General features: G+C 37.9%; 1 protein-coding gene across 3 annotated transcripts; it reads right to left on the reverse strand.

Moving 5' to 3' along the window:
• Positions 1-380: 380 nt before the first annotated feature.
• On the reverse strand, positions 381-7,983 carry LOC128515800 (zinc finger protein Gfi-1b-like). 3 transcript variants are annotated; one of them, XM_053489984.1, is made up of 6 exons: positions 6,768-7,764; positions 5,361-5,651; positions 5,055-5,239; positions 3,597-3,737; positions 3,252-3,417; positions 381-867 (listed from the first exon to the last, which is right to left on the reverse strand). In XM_053489984.1, exons 2-6 carry the CDS (start codon positions 5,611-5,613, stop codon positions 659-661), a joined length of 954 nt encoding a protein of 317 aa, XP_053345959.1. In that variant the 5' UTR covers positions 5,614-5,651; positions 6,768-7,764; the 3' UTR covers positions 381-658. The 3 variants fall into 3 exon arrangements, with proteins under 3 accessions (XP_053345959.1, XP_053345958.1, XP_053345960.1); XM_053489983.1 differs by lacking the exon at positions 6,768-7,764 and adding an exon at positions 7,794-7,983 and having other exon boundaries at positions 388-867; XM_053489985.1 differs by lacking the exon at positions 6,768-7,764 and adding an exon at positions 7,794-7,980 and having other exon boundaries at positions 393-867; positions 5,055-5,236.
• Positions 7,984-24,597: the final 16,614 nt, after the last annotated feature.

Genomic DNA, 24,597 nt, shown 5'->3' on the forward strand with positions numbered 1-24,597 from the left:
CATACCACCCTATCACTGATTAATATCCTTTCACAGCCTAACCCCTGTAAGAAGTGTCTTTTTTCTTACTTTGTGACTTTTTTATGGACGTATGAAAAAGTGATGATTTAGTTTGAGCTGCTTTTCAACCGAATTCAAATGAATTATTTATAGATTAATAAATTTTAGAATACTACAGTAATTTGTGTATGTGTTTATGTGTGTGTGCGTGTTTGTATGTGTTTGTACTGTATGTGTTTCAGTGTTCCTATCATTCCTCAGAGACGCCAATAAAGTAAATTTGTCCTCGCAAAGTCTTTTTTTTTTTCTATTCTTTTAACAAGTTTATTTATTTATTTATTTTTCTCTCACAGACAGGATGGTCACCTTATTTATCCAATATGGGGCAACAAAAAAAACCCTCTTTATTTTGGCTAGGGTTATGTGTATGTAGAAAAGGAGGGCTAGCACTTTCCTCTCAATGTGTTAAGCTGCCAGGTAATGTTATACTTCAAAAAAGATGTCGTTGGTTGATTTCACCAGTGACGCACATGAAAATGACCCATTTTAGTTTTTTTTTATTTGCATATGAACAGTGGGAAGTACGAGAGTAGATATTATGGTGAATATACAGTACATTTTCTTTACATTGCAGGTTTGGATATTTTAGCATTGAGCGCTAACTCAGGCTGCTTTGGTAGGCCGTGCTGCTGTTAGCGCCGCAGTGTGTTTCCAGGTGGCGCTGCAGGTCCAGTTTTCTCTGGAAGCTAAGCGGGCAGTGCAGGCAGCGGAAGGGTCTGTAGCTGCTGTGTTTCCTGCTGTGAGTGATCAGGTTGGAGCTCTGACTGAACGCCTTCCCACACACCACACATACATGGGGTTTCTCCCCTGTAGGTGATAGAGAGAAAGGTAGAGACAAGAAAAGGCTTGAGGGAGGAGATAACCTCATTTTCACTTCATCACAGACGTGAGGTTTCAGATCATTATACTGCTTTTTAAGCTGTTAAAATAGCAGAATGCTAACAAATTCTCAAAAATCCCACCTGATTTGTGTAATGTAGGGAATTTTATTATTATTATTATTATTATTATTACCATGTTAGTTTCAGCATTTCACCAAAGAAACATTAAGTTGTACTTGTATTGTCTGGAATACTTGAAGAATGACTGGCTACATTTGTGTTTCATTTACAGTCTATATTCCAGACAAATAACAATGGCGTAACCAAGATAGTTTTCTCTGGAAATATTAGCATATTACCTCATGTACTCATGTAAATTATTCAGAGAATTACATTAAGCATTCATCTTGGCTTGTGGTTGTATTGATTATTAGCGTAGAATACATAGCTATGTTTGCTAGTTGGCTAAGTTAGCGATCCAGTTTTCAGCTAAAGATTGAAGAATTTCCTAAATTATCAAATTTTTAGGTTAAACCAAAGATATAGTACGTGATGTCTGCCAGTAATCTATCTTGATTAATTAGGAAATTATTAACTGTAATTGCTAATAAGTGAAGTTATCCGATTTATTTTTCTGTACAAACTATAGATGGCTACATGATGTTCTGTATTTACAGTCTAAAAGTGGTAAAAGGAGGATTATCTAATATAAGATTAGCCTAGCAAGTTTTCATTGCAAACATTAGCTATGTTAGCTTTCAGCTGTGTTTTACTGAATACGTCACATATCATTACATAGACAGCTAAGGCAGTAAGCAAGTTGTGGCCTGTAAATGTTACTGTAGCTAGCTATATTTAGTTTTTATTATTAAGAAGAATCACTAACTAAGTTAGTTTGTGGCTACTTTGGTGTGGAACCATTAACTACATTGGCTTGTGCCACTGTTGCCTTCAGTTTATATTCTACATGTCTGTCACTTGAGGAAATTAGCTAGTCCAGTTACAGTAATAAAAATGAGTAATGCTAGCTTGCGTTTGCAGTAGCACTGAAATAGAAATAAGGGATGAGGGACGGGATGGGGGGAATTGGGGGGGACTTGTAGGATATTTGTAAAATTTGTAAATGGCATGTCCAGTACTGTGCAAAAGTCTTAGGCACATGCAAATAAATACTGTAGAGCATGGACAATGTGCTTTCTGTTCTGATACTTAACCTTTCTGTAACTTTTAATGCTCTTGTACTGACTCAATAATAAAGTCCTAAATTATGTAACATAGGATATAATTTCACACAGTTTCACTACAAAATGTGTATAATCTACAGAAAATCCATGAGAGCGAACAGCAAACTATCACATTACTCATTTAAATAACTTTCATGCATCGAAATGACCTCATACAGGTTTTGTGTATATATAGAGGTCCTGAGCTCAGTCAGTGGAGTTTCCAATGCTGTAAGTTAACTTAAAAAGAGAAGTAGTTGAGGAAGTTATATGTCTCATTCGGTTCCTATTTTAAAAGCTTGATCATTTTTTTCATTAGCGTGTATATAATTTAGGACTTTATTATTGAGTCAGTACACAGCAAGGCAGGTTAATAAGCATACTGTAAGAGTAACACTGACCCACAGAGTGTTAGAATTGAATACATATATAAAATTATACTCATACATTGATGATATTGCTGCATTTTTTCTAAACTGGGCACCTAATGGCTAAATTTGACGAGCATCAGGACATTAACCACCACCAATTAAGAGTCAAAACTAAACAATTTCACCTTCGAGTGTGTGTAGGCTGGTTATATATTTTATTTCTTCACACAAAACAGAAGAATGGAATATACCTGTGAAACTGTACAGTTTGGTAGATATTCACAGACCTATGAATGAACTCCAGTTTCATAGTATGAGTAATTTTGATAGTTCCATTGTTGTACATAGTTGCATGGGCACTCCACTACGCAACACCCCCTCGATCCCGCAGTCAAGCTTGCAGTGCGGAACCCTGAGGTGATGTCCACTTAGCCACCATCCCTCCCCATTTTATACTCATTTTGTGGCTCACAAACAACAATCAGGGCACCAACAAGGTTAATTATCCCACACAGTGGCATAAAAAATGCGTTGTGCAAATGAGCGATAGAAGGGGAAGGGTTTCCTTCTATCCACAGACTGTTTACTTTTATCTCATAGAAATCACACTGTATTAGTAGTTTATTACTTTTCAATAGATTTCACTTAGTTATTGTCACAATTTCAAAATAAATCACATCTTGTCTTGATTCAACAGGTGTTTTAGTTTCTAGTTACGGAGGCAATATTAACCATCTACATTAGTATCAGTGTGTGTATGTGTGTGTTTGTCTTACCAGTGTGTATGAAGGTGTGTTTCTTCATGTCAGATTTCTGGTGGAATCTTTTGCCACAGTATTGACAGGGGTAAGGCCGAGTGTCAGAGTGAATCAGCAGGTGAGTAGAGAGTGTCGACGAGCGTTTAAACACCTTCCCACACACCTTACAGACAAAACTGCGCTCCTGCCACACACACACATACATACATGTATGAACACCTTGTGGAGTTGGGTAGGATTATTTGGAGTCATGTTAGGTTGTGGGAAGTTATGGATCAAAACTTGTACAACTTGGTAATCCTGTAAAGCATTGCCTCCAAATATATATATATATAAACCCCCACACACACAGGTTTGTCTTACTTTAGCCCTGCCGTAGAAGCCAGCAGGGGGTCGGAGGCCATGATGCTGTGCGCTGAAACCCGGCTCAGTCAGTGGAACGCCGGCTCTGTTGATGTGAGACCTGCGCAGGTGAGTCACCAAACCAACAGCTGATGACAACACCTGAGACACGGCACAACACAATACAATTACCATTACAGAGGATTGGGGTTTAGTGTGGCATTAACGCTCACCACAGATCAAAGTGTCTGCAAAGTTTGATGATTCATAAACAGCTTAAATGTGTACTAATACAGTCTAGTGAAACCTGAAATTTCTTTTATTATTTTTTATTATTCTTAAGAATTTGTAAAATTTGCCGTAAAGATATCCATTTTTAAAAGTTTAAATATTTCTTTAAAATTTTTAAACGTTCCAACGTGGAAAATGTTCCAAACAGCTTTGAAATGTGCAAAAGGAAAAGGAAAGGAAGTTTGTTGCATTATGTAGTGAGTATTATACAGAGTTGAGCTGAGCTCTAAAGAACTGTACTGTTGTGTTGTGATGATTTTTGTAGATTTTTGTGGAGTAGTTCCGAATCATTATAGAGTTGTGTAGAGTTGTATATTGTTGTCTGAAGTTATGTAGAGCTGTGTAGAATTGTGAAGGAGTTGTGTAATGTTTTCAAAATAATGTAGCACTGTATAGTGTGGAGTTGTGTAGAGTTATACAGAGCTTTCTAGAGTAATGAAGACTTTCATAGTTATGTGGAGTTGAGTGGGGTGGAGTGGAGTTATGTCGAGTTGTGTAGAGTGAAGTTTTGTTTAGAGTTGTGCAGAGAATTGTAGAGTCATTTAAAATTGTGGAGAATTGTGCTGAGTCGTGTGATATTGTATGGAGTTGTGTAGGATTGTTTGAAGTCATGTGGAGTTGTGTGGAGTTGTACAGAACTATGACGTAAGTAAAGTTGTAAAATAATGCAGATTTGTGTAGAGTTGTGCGTGATGTGTTGGCATGTGTAGCGTTATGTGGAGTTGTGTTAAGTTGTGTAGTTTTCTAGAGTTGTGGAGAATTGTAAAGTGTATAAGATTTGTGCAGAGATTTGTGAAGTAATGCAGAATTGTTAAGAGTGGTGCTGAGTTGTTCGTGGAGTTGTGTAGAGTTGTGTGAAGTTATGTTGATTTGTGTGGAGTCATATATGGTCGTGTGAAGTCATGTGGAATCGTGTTGAGTTGTGTGGGGTTGTGAAGAGTTGGGCGGAGTTGTTTAGTTATGTGAGTTTTCTATAGTTCATATACAATCTCTCCTTTAGCCTACAGAATTTCTATGGAATTATAAAGCTGTGAGTAAAACTTTGTAAAATTATGCAGATTCTTGTAGAGGTGTTCGTGAGTAATGTGGAATAGTGTAGAATTGTGCAGTGGTGAGTGGATTTGTGGTGACTTGCGTGGATTTGTATAGATTTGTGTGGAGTTCTATGGGGCTGTGTATTGGTCTGACCTTCTCACAGAGGGGACATTCGCACAGCGGTGTGCTGGAGGTGTCCTGCAGCCTGTGGCTCAGCAGCACCTGCACCAGTTGCTCCAGTTCCTGTTCCCTGTGGGAGCTAAGCGTATGGCTCAGTGGCGGAGACCACACTGTGGTGGACACCGGGGGGTGCTCACTATCACCTGCCTTTTCATCTGCTGGGACACATGCCGTAAGGCATCAACCAAGAGAAGCATTACACTTTCACGTCCATTATACATGTGCTCTGATCTAACAAATTTGATTAGAAGCCAACTGTTCAGAGACCCTGTACTTTACCTGTTCTCCAGATGCCCCAGGTCTCAGCCTGGGAGGCGCTGTCTGGGTTGGTTTCCACAGGAACCCAGTGAGAAGTGGGGTAACTGGGAGCCAAGGGCAATTTGGGGCTGAGCGCTAGCGCATCAGGTGATCTGTCCCCGGTGGAGCTGCACATGTTTCCGAGTTGCCCTTCAGAGTGGTAGGTGCGGGAGTGGGCAGGACGCGAGGAATGTGACCCTGCCCTCTTGCTCTTGACCAGAAAAGAGCGAGGCATTTCAAACGAAAGATTACAGGCCGAGGAAGAACAGATGTCTAGAATAAAAGAGAAATAAAGCAGAGCGTTAGTGGGGCATGTTTCCTGACTTAGAAAAAAAAGACGCACTTTATTCATCTTTAAGACTTTTTTTTTTTTTTGCGCTAAATCTTGATTAGCCAGGTGTGTGTGTGTTTGTGTAACAGTTTCGATGTGGCTCATGGAAGTTTAGTGCAACACAGATAACAGATATATTGCTTCATCGCTAAAACATATTATTCTAACAGTTTTGTTATTGATATGGTGTGTGGACTAAAAGTGTATTGTAGAAAAGTCTGTAAATTGAGACAATAAAAGGAATAAAAATATTGACATAAGAGAAATAATGAAATTATTAGAAATTTTAAATTGCCTTTTATACATTTAAGAATCCCGTATTCAGACTGGTTAGGAAGTGGTAATTAATTTCCTGTAACACCATTCCTGACAGGTTTATATAAAGGAGTTTGTTCTAATATGTTTTCTAATCTAATTTCTACAGCAACAGTAGAATCTGTACAGCAGACATTTCACATAATTTAATAAGATGCTAATAATAAACAGAATTAAAAGCATGCGATTTGATAAAGAAGACACTTGAAACGCTTATATGTGGATGTTTTCTGTAAGGAGATGGAAGGAGTCTCCAGCATCTGCATTTTTGTAAGAGTCAGATTTGAAGCTGTAACTTTAAGATTTAAAGCTGACACCTTCAGGAATGATGCGAACACAACAAGCTGCGTTATTTCCGAAGCGACAGAGAAGATTAATTTTCTTTGAGAGGATTAAAAACACTGCTGTTACAGAACAATAATCAGCTTCAGGTTCGCCTGATACGTCGCTGATATCCTCTTGACCTGGACTGTGTTATGCTTTAAATAATGTAAAGCATATCATCGCTTATCATGCGCTCTCATCCACACCAAACCCAGGAAGGGAAACGGTTTATACACGAACATCACATTAAGAATATCAAAATCATGAAAATTCAGGAAAGATTTCAATGTTAATTCTAAATCTTTCCCCGTCCTAAATCTAACAAAAATCAATCCTGAAAATCTTAGATGTCTAGACTTTAAAGAAATCTAACGTCTGGTTTGATGCAATGTTTTAAAAATATAAAAAATTATATTTACCATTTGTTGGATGCAGTTTTGTTTTATTCTCTACTGTGTCTTCTATACGATGCAGTGTGGTTTCAACACACACACACACACACACCTGTGTGATTCAGTTAGGAATCCAGAGCCTGAGGTTTAGGTTTTTACCCAGATACACACTGTGGCCTTTTCCAGCTGTGCTGAGCCTCGAGTGAAACAAACTCAGAACTCAACTGACATCAGCTTTGTCAATGATAAAATCCTGATTATATCTCCCTTTTGATTATATCTGACCTTCCCACACCTCAGCATGGGTTGTTATAAAATTACATCATCAAATTTGGTTAGATTACTTTGAAAGATTTTATAAAATTCTTTGTTTTAATTCTAGTATATTTAGCTTGCTTGATTTAATAAAATTCAATTAGGTTTATTAATAAAGGTACAATTCTCAAAATGGTTCATGTTAAAAGTTAATATTTCTGTTTAATTTGTTTTTCAAGCAAATCTGTCATACAATCTTTTTTTTTAACTTGGTTTGCCTAAACCAAAAAACAATCAATCTTAAACAATCATGTATATATACATAATTGTTTGAGATTAATTGTGTTTTATATATATATAGAGATTGTCCTCTGAAATGGCGACATTTACTGTACATACTATAAACACTTTAAGGATCATAGATTAATTTTAACCTAAAATTAATTTGAGCTATATTTTACTTCTTTTAAAATTGATTTGCAAAACAATAAAGAATATTAAACGTTTTATCAGTCTGGTGATGATCCGATGACACAAAATCAATCACTTTTTTTTTATCAAACAATGAAATATTGACATAAAATAAAATAATGATTCTACCAAAATAATATGTTACACACACATATGTGCATCCACAGTGTAGATAAACCAAATAAATAAAAAGTATATTTAAGCGCACAAAGTAAGTAGGACAAATAATTATTAAATAAATAGCAATACTTATTATGATCATGTTTAATATTTTTGCGATCTCTTTGTCAAACTGCTGCTTTTATTTCTAAATGTTATTAGACTTACCTCTTAAGTCATCAGCAGGACCTGAAGCCTGATGAACGAGTGTGTATATGAGTATGTGAGTATGTGTGTGTGTGTGTGTGAATGTGTATGTGTGGTGGTAGTGGTGGTGGTGGTGGTGGTGGTATGTAGGCTTGTATGTGTGTATGTTCTCTGCTTTTGTACAGTCATCACACGATCAAGAGCTAATGTGATTGAACCAGACTGAGGTTGGACCGAGAGTGTGTGTCTGTATGTGTGTGTGTGTGTGTGTGTGTGTAAGAGAGAGAGAGAGAGAAAGAGAGAGCATACTTGGAGAAAATTTAAGTTTGTGTTTAGCCACCAAATGAGACTGAATTCCTCAAAATTTTCAAGTTGTAATATATTTATACTCTAAAATAATTCAACACCGCAAGACCCTAATTCACTCTGCATTATTATTTATAAGCGAACTCGAGTTAAAGTTCTAATTTTAAGAAGCAATTGTTTGTAAGACATTGGTCTTGTTTGAAATGTAGCTCTGAAACCTTCTAATAAGTTCTTTAAGCATTAGTTTATAGAGTACTGTCAGCATCAGGATCTGTGAGTGGATAAACACATCGTTGTTGTCATGACAAGTTCTCCGTACAAAGACATTTATTTCTGTCTTATTAACTTCCGGAGAAAATTAAGAAATTCCTGTTTCTTAAAAAAAATTGTTTGTTGAAGTTCAAGTTTAAATGCATTTATAGCTGATAAAAATGACCAAACGTTTGTTAATTATTTTTAGAAATTGCGCTACAACTCATCACAAATTGATTAACAATTTCAACCTTAAGTCTAATCAAACACTTTTTAATACATGTGATTTTCAAATACATATTTAAAGTGTTTTAAATGTTGTATTCACTTACACACTCCAAACCTTCATTGTTGGATTTGTGGAACTAAAGTGAATCAAACAAACAAAAAAAAAGAACAAAAGCTTTGATTTTCACTACAAAGCATATCTTTCAATGTGATAAATAAGCTACAAAAGATGTTTTCCACTTGGTATGTTCTAGATGGCTTTTTTTAAAGGTTATATAAATAAACTGGTCAGGAAAGTACACAAATGCACAAACTTTTATACGAGCAACACACAGAGAATCTTAACTTCATGTTCACTTGAAACTGCTGATAAGTTTACAAGTTCCTCTAACTGGTGGTCAGAAGGTGAGAAACTGTGCACTGATGGTATTGCAGACAGCAAAACAAAGCATTTTTAATCAAACCTGGCCATACACACACACAAGCTGACCTTCTGTTGGTTCTATTGGATAATTAATGAAGCTGATTAAAGTTATAATCTAATTTAAGAAAAGATAAATAACCTTAATGTCACCCTTATCTAACCTAAGTAGGTTTCAGTTAAACATGTTTATAAAGTAAAAAAATACCATTTAATTTTGAAGACCAGCTAAATGTTCCCACTAGCATAATATATGTGTATGTAATGTGAACATGTGACATGTTTGACGACGTGATGTCATTCGGCTGGTTACCATAAGCATGAGACAACGTATTTTTAAAAAATGTCTTAAAAGATTTCTCTTTCTTCCTATTAGTAGTAAACGTTTCAGCTTAGCCTATTGTTTTAGAGACACTAATTTATGATAGTGTTTTTATCATAAAAAGTTGAAAATGGAATTCTTGCATATGATCACATTCACAGTTACTTTTAAAACAGAAGTTGAGTTTTGCGTGACTTTTTTTCTATTCTTTTTTTTTTTTGCGATGCGACGTTTTTCGGAAGCTCAGATCTTGTCAAACCGATGTGAAGTGTAAAGCATTTTACCAGAACAGAGCTGATTCTTACTAGGCGTTTTTCTTTCTGAAAAGCATCACAAGCTAAAAGTCCCTAACGGACCGTGTGCTCAAAAACAACAGCTTATTATGTAACTCTAAACTTACACTTTAGTTTATTCATGAAAGCCATTTATTTTTTTATAGAAAGAGACTTACATCTAGGAAAGGTGTTGGAAATAGTTACATAGCAGTGGCTGTAGAGCAAGTGATTGAGCAGAGCTTCTGTAAGATGAATCACCACAGCGTGGGCAAAAATAAACCTTCAGCCACACCAAACACTTGTGAGAATTTCTTGCTGTGGTTTTTTTGTGTGATTTCTATAAAGATTAAAGACGATTGTTGGCTAATATTTCCTTAATAATCAAATAGAGTATAACTCCTCCACAGTAACTGTTTCTATGACCTGGTAAATGAAACCAAAAGACAGTGTTGATTTAAGGATCAGTGATTTTGGGGGTGGGGGGTTTTGGGGAACGAATGTTTTATTTATATATACAATTAGCAAATGCACAAAATGCTGTAAACTAGCCTGCTAACTGTGTTATTTATTACATACATATTATACTTTCTAATGATAGAGCTAAAATATACAACACAGTAAAATATTTAAATGGTGCAAACATTGGCGCCAACTTGTGGTAGAGACTCATCTGTCTGTGGGAACTGTACACACAATCATTCACCAACAACACTTGCTCATTACAGGAACTCATCCGGAAGTTACTGCCACATCCCCTGTACAGACCTGACCTTGCTCCAAGCCATTTCCATATTTTTGGTGCATTAAAGGAGTATCTACGAGGGCGGCATTTCAGACGTGTAGCAAGCAATCCCATCATGGCTCTGCCATCCTGAGAAAACTTTCTACCTTGCTGGTATCCAAGCACTAGTGAAACGCTGGGATAAATGCATTAGTGTAGCAGGGTAGTTGTATAGATAGTGTAGATTATATAGAGAAATAAGGGGAGTTTTTAATCTCATTACTGTGGTGTGTTTTTTTATCTGCACAATCAAAAGTCCCAGTTAGAGTTGTAACAAGTGATTTGTGGGATATTCAAGATATTTATTAACAAAAAATGCATTATTTTACCCATTTTATAGAATTTTGCGGAATGTTGCATAAAGTCACAAAGTGTTTTTTCTCCTTTGCCAGCAATTTGATCTTTTATTTTTTCTGAACAACTAAAGGCACCATGAGCATCTGTCTGAACAGTAAATTGACATTTAATTCCCAGATGAATGGACAGGTGAACCCCAGGGATGAATGATCCTTTTTGAATCCCAGGGATGAATAAACAGCTGAAAACTCAAGACAGCAACAAAGGAACTGGTACATTCCAAATATGTACAACCACCATTAAGAGAGTCTTACATTACCATAGCCTGTTAGACAAGCTAAAATCCTCTACACTAAGAACACCATCCAACACCAATCCCAATGTGAAGCATTGGGGTGTCGGCATTGTGTTGTTAGGAACTAGTGCACCTCTGAAAAGTGGATGCAGTGGTGTGAAAGTATTTGCCTTCTTACTGATTTCTTTTTTTTTTTTTTTTTTGCATGTCAGGACTTTGACTAGGCCACTCCAAAGTCATTCAGTCTTCATTTTGTTTTTCTTCAGCCAGTCAGAAGTGGACTTGGTGGTGGGCTTTAGATCATTGTCCTGCTGCAGAACCCAAGTTTGCTTCAGGATATTTTGGTACACAGCAGAATTCATGGTTCCATTTATCACAGCAAGTCTTCCAGGTCCTGAAGCAGTAAAACAGCCCCAGACCATCACACTACCACCACCATATTTTACTATAGGTATGATGTTATTTTTCTGAAATGTGGTTTTACTTTTACCCCACACATAATGACACACACCTTCCAAAAAGTTTTTCCAACTTTTGTCATCATCAAGATGTATTCTGGCAAAACTGAGATGAGCCTTTATGTTCTTTTTGCTCGGCAGTTGTTTTCATCTTGGAACTCTGCCCTGTAAATCAATCAAACACTTTTTCACACAGGGCTATAAAGTTTGGGATTTTGCTTTCCATTAGTAATAAAAACCTCCATTTGAAAACTGCATGATGTGTTATTTTTGACTAATATTTAAATTTGTTTGATGATCTAAAACATTAAAACTCCTGACCCACTGAAATGCTGATGAAGAAAATAAAATCTGATAAATTCATTTGAAGAAACCTGAAGAAATAACAATCTGAAAAAAAGAAGAATAAAAAAAAACACAATAACACGGCATGGTAACTTCAGATACCTGAATCTAATTTTCATATAACAGCATTAACTCTGCTCACAATCCAGAAGGAGCAAATGTTCCTGGCCCTGAGTATTTTACCACCCTAAATGTTCAGGATGTTATTGTTCAACAACCATACAGTCAAAACCACTTATCCACTGCAGGACAAGCTGTGGGACTGACATTCCAGAGAAACATGGAGGCCTGGAAAAGGAGATAACTAGGTGTCTGAGAGATGTAAGGAATTCTGGGCATACTTGTTCCATGGGTGAGACCAGTTTTCTTGTCTTTCTGAGCAAAAGACCAGTTTTCTGATTAAATCATTCCATTGACTTCATTAGTCAGAGTATGATACCCTGAGATAATTACAACTACTGTTACCTAAAGCTTTTACATAAAGACTCACAAAGTGAGCTGTGTGCTGCTCTCACCAACAATGTTTTATGATATTTAACAATACCTGAACACATGTTCAACTGGTTCAACCCAAGTGGGCAGGCCAGAGGTGTAGGCACTTAAAAAGCTTTTATTTAAGAGGGAAGTGAGTGGGCTGGCTATGGAGCTGGAGTTCCATATGAACCTCTGGTAAAATTTTGTGGAATCCTTTGCAGTTCCATTATTTTAATGGGGAAAGGCCAAGCAGTCACTTCAGATATTTTCTCTTGGTTCATGGTCACCCCTTGTGGGCTAATAATGTAGCTGGGGAAGAAGATGCAAGTGACTTGAGACCATCTTTGAGCTTGACAGAAATTTTGCTCTTCAGTGTCGATAGCAGTTACTTGGCATGCCTTACATATGACTGCTTTTTGGCCTCAACAGTGCCCCAAACTATGGCATAGATCCATATGGAGGACGCTTAAGCAGTAATCTTGATCTATGAAGTCAACAGCAAAGTCCATCAGTGCTTTCTAAGTCTTCCCAGCACACCAGACTTAACTAATCAACTTATTAACAGCCTTTTTTAAATTTAAGTGGGTAGTAGATCAGGGGAAACACTACAATATGAAGTACAGTGGGCCACTGCCCTAACTGACTTTACACAGAAAATGTGAGGAAACACGTATCATGTGGAGTTTGGTTGCCTTTAGACTGTATAAATCTTTGGCCATGACAGTAAATGTATCCAATCGATAAGACAAAAATGCTCATCTTGTCAGGCAATCGAAAACCTGCAAAGCCTGAAGACTTTCAGAGTTAGAAAGCTGACTGCTTCCATCAATGACAGATATGTTAACTTTTTTTTTTTTTTTTTTTGAAGTTTTCCTTACAGGAAACTTCACTTATCAGCAATTACACACACTTTTCTCAAACAGGGCCTACAATGGCTGTTTCACAAAATGTTATGAGCTGAGCCAGCACTGCTCACAAAAGGGATAAGTTTGAATTCTAAAAGTAATTTTCACTCTCAAGCTCAGGTCTTATTCTCTCTCTCTCTCTCTCTCTCTCTCTCTCTCTCTCTCTCTCTCTCTGTCACTGTGTAGCAGTGAATGTTGTGTGGTGCTTGTGGCGAGGGAAAGCGAGTGAGGCGCAGCTGGTGCAGGCGATGCGGTGGGTTGTTCTGCGGATAAGAAGAACAGTGGAGCATTTTAGGGGAGATGGAGGGGCATGAGGTAGGGGGCATGGAGGGAGGGGGCTTGGTGGGCTTCTCTCCATCCCTTGATCTCTTTGTTTTCCTGCCTGCCATCAATGCCTCTTTCTAGGAACTTGAATGTCGGGGGTTTGGGGTTGAGAAGGAAGGGGGGTTGTATGTTGTGTTGTGTGAAGTATTTCAGTGTTCTATGTCAAATCTAAGATGCCGTTCTCCTTAGTATGAAAATACAATTGAATATAGTCGTGTTCACGAAGTACGGATGCTGTCTGTAAAGCTGTCTAAAGATCATAGAAAGAGCCTAAATATTATATTCGGATTTATGTGTGTAGTTACACTTTCTCAAAGCAACTATACACATGTTTTTAAGTTGATTGGTGAGCATTTGAAAGTCAGTACGTACAACATCAGAGTAGTTTTTTCAACCTTGGAAGCACCACTCTGACATAAAACAATACCTTTTAAAATCAGCTGCTGGGGGTAGAATGAAATGCTAAAAGAAAAGCAGGCAGTGTGAAAGCAGGTTAAGAGAACAAATCTGACTTAAATACAATTTTTCAAAGTCAAACAGACAATACGGCTAAGACGGAGTGACTGCGTACAGTCAGTGACTGCTCACACAGACTGACATCATGTGGTTTCTCAGGAGAAACCTGCAACCATATGGGCGTTTTGGTGTTCAGGAAGGTCTCAGTGGTGATATTGAGCGGAGTATGTTTGTAAATGATGAGGTTGTGGGGAAAGGCTGTGGTTTGAGTGAAGGAATGAGAAGAAGATTAAAATACACATTGTGGCATGGCCACAACAGTGTTCACACTCGCCCTCTCAGCTTCTCACCCTCTTTCTTTCCTTTATCACTTTGTTTTCTTGTTATTTCCATAATCAAATCCAACTGCTTACACTTTATTCTTTTACTCTGTTTTCATCTGCTTATCTTTAAATGTACATTAAGTAAAAAAATATATATAGTGTAAAAGTGATGAATTAATATACTTGTGAGTATAAGTGCAAATAAAATTACATTTAATTGGCTGCATATAGTAAGCAAATGAAAATGTTTTTTAACAAGAATTTATTTGTTTAAGGCTGCTATTTATTTATTAATATTAGAATCAGAGGTATTATTAGTACCTTTTAATGTTGAAGAAAACCATAGTTCTTTAATTAAACAGGTGATTAAAGAATGAATGAATTCATAAATCACAACAATTGAAGTCAAGGGCTGCAATACTCAAGAATCTCTGACAAACCCAAAGGAAATCCTGTTACATTTTCAATTATATTCAGTATTAGCGGTTCTGTGTGGGCCACATGGCTGACTTCATCTCTCACTCTTGCTCATCCTCTCACTCTGTCTCTCCTCCTGGACTTTCTGTGTCTCGCTCTGAGAAGAGTGTGTGGGAGGCTGGAGGTGTGTGAACGTTGCCTTTTACTTGTACTCAAGACCTTTAACTTACACAGAGACGTCATGTTGTCTTCTCTCCAGGTCTTACATTTTGTATTTAAGACCTGCTGTGTTTTTGGACATCCCCCACCACTCAACACTTAGAAACAAGTTTAAGCCACAGCTACAAGCCACAGCCCACTGAATACACTCTGACACATGGACTAAAATCAAGATATAAACCCATTACCCCCCCAAAAAAAATCCCTGTAATCATAACGTGGAAAAAAATGTTTTCTTTAAGAAAGAAGCTTCTGTACAAGTCAAATAAGTGACATGACATCCTTCCGTATTGTTTTCGGTTGCACAACCGAAGTGTTTTATTCCTCTAATACCACAGAAAATTACCATGAATTACAAGTTTTTCAATAATTAATAATGCACATCATGTTTTTATAAGAATATATCTACATTTAAAGGTTTGGCAAAACAGAACTGTAACAATTATTAACATTAGCCTTTAACTAGCATTTATAAATAGCTCCCTTTTTAATAAGTTGATAAGAAAATATGAAACACATCGCATCACAGAGCAGCCAGTAAACAAAAAGTAAACTCTAAACCTGCTGTGGTTTCGAGGCCATAAGAAATCATAAAAAGTGCATCAGAAAGTTAATCAGAATCCAGTCCCCCTTGTTATTTTTCAGGAAAAATCATAGCCTTCAAAAACAATGCTTGAAAACATGGAATCTATGCAAATGCTTGAAAATATGAAATCTCCGAGGGAGTATCAAAAAGTTTCGCGTCCCTTCACCTTTAAATCTGTCAGAATTCGATATTGACGTTCTGACCCCTTGGGATGAATTCCTGATGCACAATGTCAAAAAAGACAATGAGCATGCACTTGGTCGAGTGCGGATGGGCTCTTCCACTGAGGAGACTGCTGCTTCGTCTCAGGGTGTACTCATATACCCAAGTTCCATCAATGGTAATTATCTTTAACATAAAGGGCGGGTCATCGATAGCATAATTGAGTTCTTGGCAGACCACGACACAATGTTCCTTTTGCTTCTGGGTCAGCAGTCTGGGGATGAACTTGATAGCAACATGGCGCATGTTCAAATCACACGTGAGGATTGGTTGGACTGTTCCATATGACACACCGGTTGTTATTCCTGGATTGTTCTTCGATGATCATAATTCACAAGTTGCCGAATGGTTTTAACATTTTCATGGGTTGAGTTTGTTGAAGGTCTTTCTGATCTAACATTGTCCTCCAGTGCTAATATTCCACTCTTGAAGTGCGTGTTCCACTCAAATCACCTTGAGCAACTCCTTGTAGCATCGCCATCATGTCGTTGAATCGCGTCAAATGTCTCTTTGTTAGAGTTTCACTTAGAATTTCATGTTTGCTCTTTGTTATAACTTGTTGTCCATACAATGGATGATGTCTTTTGGCACATTGACTTATGAAGGTCGGCGCTCCATGTGAAGGTATGTGCAGTCTTGTGCTGCCACTTGTTGGTGTGTTACAAAACTAGTTTCAAAACTTTTTGATACCAGTTATTTGAAAATGAATCATACATATTTGCAGGTGGTTCGTGTAATATCTTTGCAAAGTATGCTGATTTCTTTGCTTAAGGCAGTTACTACTACAGGAATGGTGAAATTCAACCATACAAAGGGTGTTAAAATTAAGTGCCCCTTGAGGAATGCCTTTACACCCTTATACTGCTTCCCACAGAGGTTGTTGTGGAAAGCACGACTTTCATTTCCAGCTACTATTTATTAACTTATTGCACTATGTTGCCTGCATGTAATAAATATAACAAATGCTTGTATTGCACTCTCTTTTTTTGTCACGTACAATGTCACATCACAGAATAAAGCCCTGGAAGTGACTGTCAAGCAAGACTGTCATTTTTTTTTTACTGACATCAAACTTGGATAGTTGATCTACAAGCTGACCTCATTACTGTTCCCACACTTCACCCCATGGTGGGTTTTGTTTGTAATAGGTAGCTTTATTCTCTCATAGAGTTGTCAGAATATAATATTTGGACTCATAATCAACTTGTGTAGTTAGTGTATAGTGGCAACTGGCTTGGATAAGACAGTAAGTATGTTGTAGGTAAATAGACTCGTTGTAGCACTGGCACTGGAGACTTCTTCCATAAATGTTAACAAATGAGTGAAAATGCTGTTTTTTTGCCCTACGTTCTGTATATTTTACAAGGTAGTGAAAAATTTACTAGGCAACATTTAATAGCTAGAGCTTGTAGTATCACTGGAGAACCAGCCCATAGTGCACCACCCCATTTTACTGTGTGTGCGCGGTTAGATTTTCCAGATTGTTGGCTGGGACGACGCAGACATCATGAATGGCCTCCGAGAAGTCCAAATATCACCTTATGTGATTTTTTTCCTGTGTTGCTACGCAAAAGAGGAGCCAATATATTCTCAGCAATATCCCAAACGACTTTCCTTACAATCCCAAAAGACTGTATATTCCATCCCCAGTCATTTGAGAAAACTGGTTGATGCCACCATTGCATTTGCTGAAATGTAAAGATTTGCTTTCATTTTTGTATTTAATGTACATGTACAATAAGTACATGTACAATTTGTGTCAATATATTTGTAATATTACCAATTTTTAATGCCCAGTTACTTTTTACCCACCCTGTATATAGGCATAATTAAAATTGAAAAGTTTTGGTCTATATATAAATACTGAGAGTATTACTCTTTCAGAAAAAAGGGCACTACTGAATTCTAAACATCCAAACAACCTTATAGTGAAGCTTTACTCCAAAAGTTCCAAGGCTAGTGCAGTTACATACTTCAGATATATTTAAAAGTTAAATTAAATATACAGTTTCACTGTTAATGCTACATGAGATAAGATTCTTCTTGCTACCTTCTTCTTCAGTCTATAAACATTTAAAGGGTGGTTTGCACAGGAAATGTTGCACCTTGCAGATCAATCCTTACTTTAGTGTAAACTTATGCTTGCTGATTCACGAAAGTGCAAACACCACAAAACATGATGCAGATTAGAAAAAAGTGTTGCATAAACAAGGCCGACACGGTGCACATTGAAATCTCAACAACAGCCACAAAAGAAGTTCAGATGTGCACAAGAAACAACACTGAGCTTTAGTGAAGTTATCTGGACAGCAGAAGCATGAATGAAAGCAAGAGCACTCTATCTCATGGGGATCACTACATTAGCATTAGCATGTAGTTCTAGCTCAAGCACTGCGCACATCTGCCTTACGTCTTGTGGTTCACAAACAGATGTGACAAAGTTCTGAAGGATCACAAGGAAGAGGCATGTGGATTCTATACAAGTCATTTATTCATTTATTCATTCATTCATTCATTCATTTACTTATTCTTTATAGTGTTTATCCTGTACAGGGTCATAGGATGCCTGGAGCCTATCTCAGGAGACTTCAGGCATGATATGGGTAGGGGAGAGTGAGGTAAGATGAGCCACTTTTTACTTATGTTGCCCTGGATGTGGGAAAAAATGACACAGAAATAGAATAATAGAATATTCCTTTATTTCAGGATGTCTTCTTTCAAATGTAATGATCAGAATCTATGTCTGATGAAGCTATCCAAAATAATGACCTATAAAAAAAAATGCTCCTGTGGTTCAACTTGCCCCAGATTAGGGGTAAATTGAACCTAGTCAGTGGGTAAACTGAGCCATCTTGGGGCAAACTGACCATGTAGTTTTTAAAATGTAAAACTGATCATATTGTGAAAACAAACCATTTTAACAGTTTTAAACCTGTGAGAACAAACCACCAGTTAGTTTCTAAACAAACCACCAGTTCAAAACCATCTATTCAAAAGAACTATTCAATATTCCAACTATCAAGGTTGCAGGGGAATATGAACTGTTGCTCCCTCCTTGCAGTTCCTCCAGCCTGTTGAGGTTGAGGTAGCTTCTTCAGCACATCATTGCGTGGGAAAGATGCCTCATCATTTTCCTTGAACACAAAGGTGGGTTTCTTACTGCCAGTGATCCCTCGGATTCTTCTGAGAAATCTGGCACTCACTTCGTTGTCTGCAAAGCTGTCAATCAGGCCAATGTAATGGTGGCTCCTGGATTTGGACGCAAATCTTACGATGACAAAGTCACCAACTACCAGATCTGAGACATCTGGTTCACTTCTTTCATCGCTGGAACTCTCATACTCAGAAGTGTCTTCAAATGGGATGGGGACATCACTCTCCTCAGAGCTGCTTTCCACTGCAATTTTTGTCTGGGTTTGTTTCCTCTTCCGCATTCCTTGCTTTTTGTGGGTTATTTCTGTTTTGCCTTTCAGTTTATTTTTCCTTTCTTCATGGGCTCTCTCAATTGCCTGCTTTTCAGGTGTATCAGTCAGGATTCGTGTCTTCGAACGCTTTCGATTTGTTTGTTTCCTGGGCTGCTGAGTTTTGGGTAAGGGTAGAATATCAGTGGGAGACACATATCCAGCATGGTTGGGGTCACTTTGTGAACCACATGCATGTGCAGGGCGTGGTGAAGGTAGCTCAGCAGAAAGAGAGGCTGAAACCACAGGTGCAACACCTTCAGCGGCAGGCTGCTGCTCCAGGTTGGGCCTGTCTGACATCATGGATGGCTCAAACTCTGCATCAGAGAAGATATCTCTGTTGTAAGGGAAAATCCCAGTGGCTCTAAATCCCGATGAGATATTTCGTGGTGTCATTGCTGACATGGAAGCATCATTCACACAACCAGCAATTTGGTATATGCTGGCAGTTTTGCCTGGGTTGGACCTCATCCAGCCATCAAGAGCTCTGTTGTAATAGGTTTTAAATGGACCATACACACACTTATCCAGAGGCTGAAGGCGATGGGAAGTGTGGGGTGGAATTGTGAGCATTACAATACCACTTGTTTTTGCTAGGTCCAAAGCCTTCAGTGAAATGTGGGCTTCATGGTTATCCATGATTAGCAGCAGTGGCAGGTCAGGGGAGCACTTGGTCTGCTGAACCAGTTGTTCAAGGAACACAACAAAGACATCTTCACTGATCCAGCCTGATCTTGTAGTGGTACCAATTGATCCCGGAGGTGCTCCTGCAATGAAGTGGTCTTTGTATCTAACCCGTGGGAAGATAAACATCGGAGGGACTGCGTTACCAGTCGCATTGACAGCACAGACTATTGGATCAATTTACCCCATAGCCTTTGGATCACTTTGCCCCATAGCCACCATTTTGAAAAAAACGGGCTAGCTTAGAAATTTAGGCTAATCTTTAGAAAACTTATTCAGATGATATTATATATTAGAAAGCCACCAACATGTATAATATATCATTTTAGACACAGATACATTTTTTTTGATATTACAGTCAATTTACCTGATATGCAGAAATTTTACTTTGACAAGCAAAAAAACATTTTTTTGTGTAATACAGACTTACCCCTTCTCCAATGTGCTCCTCTTTAATATAGCAGGATGGAAATGATGGGTGCTTCCTGGATTTATGGTCACATGACAAAACATGTACACAGTTACCTAGATACAAGGGGTGGGTCAACTTACCCACTGGCTCATCTTACCTCACTCTCCCCTACTCCTTAGATGAGGTGCCAGTCTACTGTATTGCAGGGTGCACACACACATTCTCAAATTATGGGCAATTTGGAAACTCCATTTGGAAATTTTGCTAACTCCATGCGCACAGACCCTGAGGCAGGAATCAAACCCTCGACCTTTGGAGATGTGAGGCCACAGTGCTGACCACTACCCCACAATTCCACCTATAAGCCACTAGTTAATAAAGTAAATTAATAATAAATAGTCATTTTTTTCATTGATTAATTAATAGAAATATAAAAATAAAGAAAAATAATTAAAAAATACTTTCTATCAGGAATGGCAACAGGTCATTGCTTTTCTTCCTAAACAAAGCATAATGTGCTCTTTAACAAATTTCAGGCCAGAATAGTAATTAGTATTCAAATTGTGTACTTTTTTTTCATTTGGTGCTCATAATTCTTTTTAAGCAAACTTTATAACACATTGGAAAGATGTAAATCTATGACATATGCATTTATAGTTATTACTACAGAATTGAATATTTCAGTTTCTTTTCACATGAGATAACATGAAGCCTGTTTCACTACGAATCCTTATCTTGATCAGTTGAGTTTTGCTTTTGCCATCGGATTTTCTTTGTGTAACTTCAAATGCTAAACACAATTGGTTCAAATCTTCTTGCATCTTATCAGTGTCAGATATTCTTATCCAACAAGTTCAGCATGTCTTCTGTTTTCCAGTGTATGGCATAAAGGTGCCTCTGTAGTCAGCAAATTATTTCTCTCTTTTGTTTAATGCAAGTTTATTGGGTGAACCTCGACCAAGGGAATGAAGATTGATGAAGCTTGAGAGTGGAAAGTGGAGAATTGATAATAGGTGATCATTTTATAGCTTCAATTTAGAGAATTAATCAAGCCAAATAGCTTGAGTCAAAGTGAAGTTACAAGTCACTTTACTTATCAAGTCAAGACCAAAGTCAAGAAAAGTGCAAATTCAAATGAGCATGTATGTGTAGCTAAACAATCAGTATTAATGGGTAGCTAAAAATTTTTAATTGTATGAAAGTACATGATGAAGATCAAAGTTAATGGGTTCACAGCAACTGTGTGTGTTTAATTCACCCAGTTTTCTTTCAGCTTTTTTTTTTTTTTCAAAATAAAGAAAAGGACTTTTCTTCTGTTGGAATTTTATTTCTTTAAAGCAATAATTATTACAAGTTTTTCGTGTTTTTCATCTTTTCAGATTCATTTTGGGGCTGAAATGCATGAAGGATGTTGATTGAGCCCATGGTCTATCAGTTGTCACTGGGCAGAGCAGAGGTCCTGCAGTCCAACTCCAAAAAAGGTTGTTAATTAGCTGGTTAGTTATGAGATAGTGAGATTAGTGAGATGAGACATGGAAGCCAATCGTACCTGAGAACTGAAGAAGATGTTGGAGTGATGTCATCAGTGTTGTCTGTCTCCTCCAAAATCCCATTTTGCAGGTAGAATGCTTTAATCTCATCCTCTGACCTACACAGCCATAGTTGATACAGTAGAAAGGGATGTGACAGTTTTGTTCTTAGTGCAAAGGTTAACTTCTCATTCTTTTCTTCTCTTGTGCTTAATGGTGGCTCACAAATCAAGTAGGTGCAAACTACCTGCAGAATTGGAGAGTGTAAATATGTAAGTGTACCCAAGAATGGAGACCAAAAAACAATTAGAATGCTGGCCAGCAATGGAAGTGGGGAGGTGGAGCAATTGTTCCTGGGCATGGTCAAATCAATTGTGCATTATCTGAAAACGTTCTTAGGTGGCCAATAAAGCAGGAACTCTGCAGAGTGGACGGGGGGCGAAATAACATCATCAGCAAGACAAGTGTGGCAGAGTTGGGCATAGTGTCAGAGCCTGGTATTCAGTTAAATTCCATTTTATTTGTATAGTGCTTTTTTAACAATAGTAATTTTTGCAAAGCGGTTTTACAGAATCAAAAAAAAATACGGTAATGGATATGAAATATATAAGAAAATATGTATGAATCAAAATGATTAGATTGTCCCTGATGAGCAAGCTGAGCTTAGCACATCATAATTGAGAATTGAGTTGTGCAGGATGAAGAAAAACAAAGATCTTCCCATGCTGGGCTGTGGAAGCCGCCTTGTTGATCTCCACCAGGCGCTGGGTTGTTAAGGCCGTCTCATAGACCTCAACGTGGAGTTCTGCATCTGTCCTGGACGGCCTCTGTCTGGAGCTCCATGCTGGTCTTTCAGCCACCTCACTCCAGCCAACATATTGACTGTAACTGACACCTGCCCCAAACCTTTACGAAGAGAAAACATTGAATGCTGCAGCTCCCACCCAAGTACCGGGAAAATCTATCCCACGCATTTTCCCAAGCTTTCGATGTTCCCCAGGTTTGAGTGTCCCTAAGCGATCGCGATACAGCAGTACATATATGTTACGGTCTATTATTTTTTCATTAGACATGAATCACAAAACTACACTTAACTACAAGAAAACTGAGTGCCACAACTCTGCTGGGGAAATCCCTGATATTTATCAGAGGCACCAACGACTGAAAAGACACCTGTGTGGGTTGGTTAGTTTCAATGATAAGCATCATTACACAGGAATACAGCATTTCAGACACTGATTCATAGCAAGAGGTCATGCCCAACTTCTCCAGATCACAGATCTCAAAGCCAAGGTTGGGATTAGTAGGACTGGAGGAATGGCTGGCAAATTCAGGAAATATTTGTGTACAAGGTAAGAAATCTAAAATAAAAATACTTTTTTGTACTATCTTTTGATGAAGACCTGAGCAGGATATGTTTATTTTTATTTTAGGCACCATTGGAAGACACACACTGAGCAATAACTGGGATGCAAAACATGATAAAACCAGTGTTGGGAGACATTAATTTTAAAAGTTACTAATTACATTACAAGTTACTGTCATTAAAAAGTAATTAGTTACAGTGGGGCAAAAAAGTATTTAGTCAGCAACCAATTGTGCAAGTCCTCCCACTTAAAAAGATGAGAGAGGCCAGTAATTTTCATCATATGTATACCTTAACTATAAGAGGCAAAATAAGAAGAAAAAAAATCTTTTTTTTATGGATTTATTTGCAAATTATGGTGGAACATAAGTATTTGGTCAATAACAAAATTTCATCTCTATACTTTGTTATATACCCTTTGTTGCCAATGACAGAGGTTAAACATTTTCTGTAAGTCTTCACAAGGTTTTCACACACTGTTGCTGGTATTTTGGCCTATTCCTCCATGCAGATCTTCTCTAGAGCAGTAATGTTTTGGGGCTGTCGCTGGGCAACACAGACTTTCAACTTCCTCCAAAGATTTTCTATGGGGTTGAGATCTGGAGACTGGCTAGGCCACTCCAGGACCTTGAAATGCTTCTTACGAAGCCACTCCTTCGTTGCCTGGGCGGTGTGTTTGGGATTATTGTCATGCTGATAGACCCAGCCACGTTTCATCTTCAATGCCTTTGCTGATGGAAGGAGGTTTTCACTCAAAATCTCACGATACATGGCCCAATTCATTCTTTCCTTTACACTGATCAGTCGTCCTGGTCCCTTTGCAGAAAAACAGCCCCAAAGCATGATGTTTCCACCCCCATGCTTCACAATAGGTATGGTGTCCTTTGGATGCAACTCAGCATTTGTTCTCCTCCAAACATGACAAGTTGATTTTTTACCAAAATCTTCTATTTTGGTTTCATCTGACCATATGACATTCTCCCAATCCTCTTCTGGATCATCCAAATTTTCTCTAGCAAACTTCAGATGGGCCTGGGCATGTACTGGCTTAAGCAGGGGGACACGTCTGGCACTGCAGGATTTGAGACCCTGGCGGCGCAGTGTGTTACTGATGGTAGCCTTTGTTACTTTGGTCCCAGCTCTCTGCAGTTCTTGTGATTATTTTGACTCTACTGGGTGAGATCTTGCGTGCAGCTCCAGATCAAGGGAGATTATCAGTGTTCTTGTATGTCTTCCATTTTCTAATAATTGTTCCCACAGTTAATTTCTTCACACCAAGCTGCTTAAATACTTTGGCTGACTAAATACTTTTTGCCCCACTGTACATTACTTTCTGATAAAAGTAACTAGTTTATTACAGAAAACTCCTTTGTGATTCCTCATGCATGTTGTTTTAGTCAAGACCATTATCATTATTCTACCATCATCACTCAGCAAAGTTTGGCCCATAATCTGTTAACTACTAAT

This window comes from Clarias gariepinus, chromosome 28 (assembly GCF_024256425.1).
Source record: "Clarias gariepinus isolate MV-2021 ecotype Netherlands chromosome 28, CGAR_prim_01v2, whole genome shotgun sequence".
In the NCBI taxonomy this organism is placed as follows: domain Eukaryota; kingdom Metazoa; phylum Chordata; class Actinopteri; order Siluriformes; family Clariidae; genus Clarias; species Clarias gariepinus.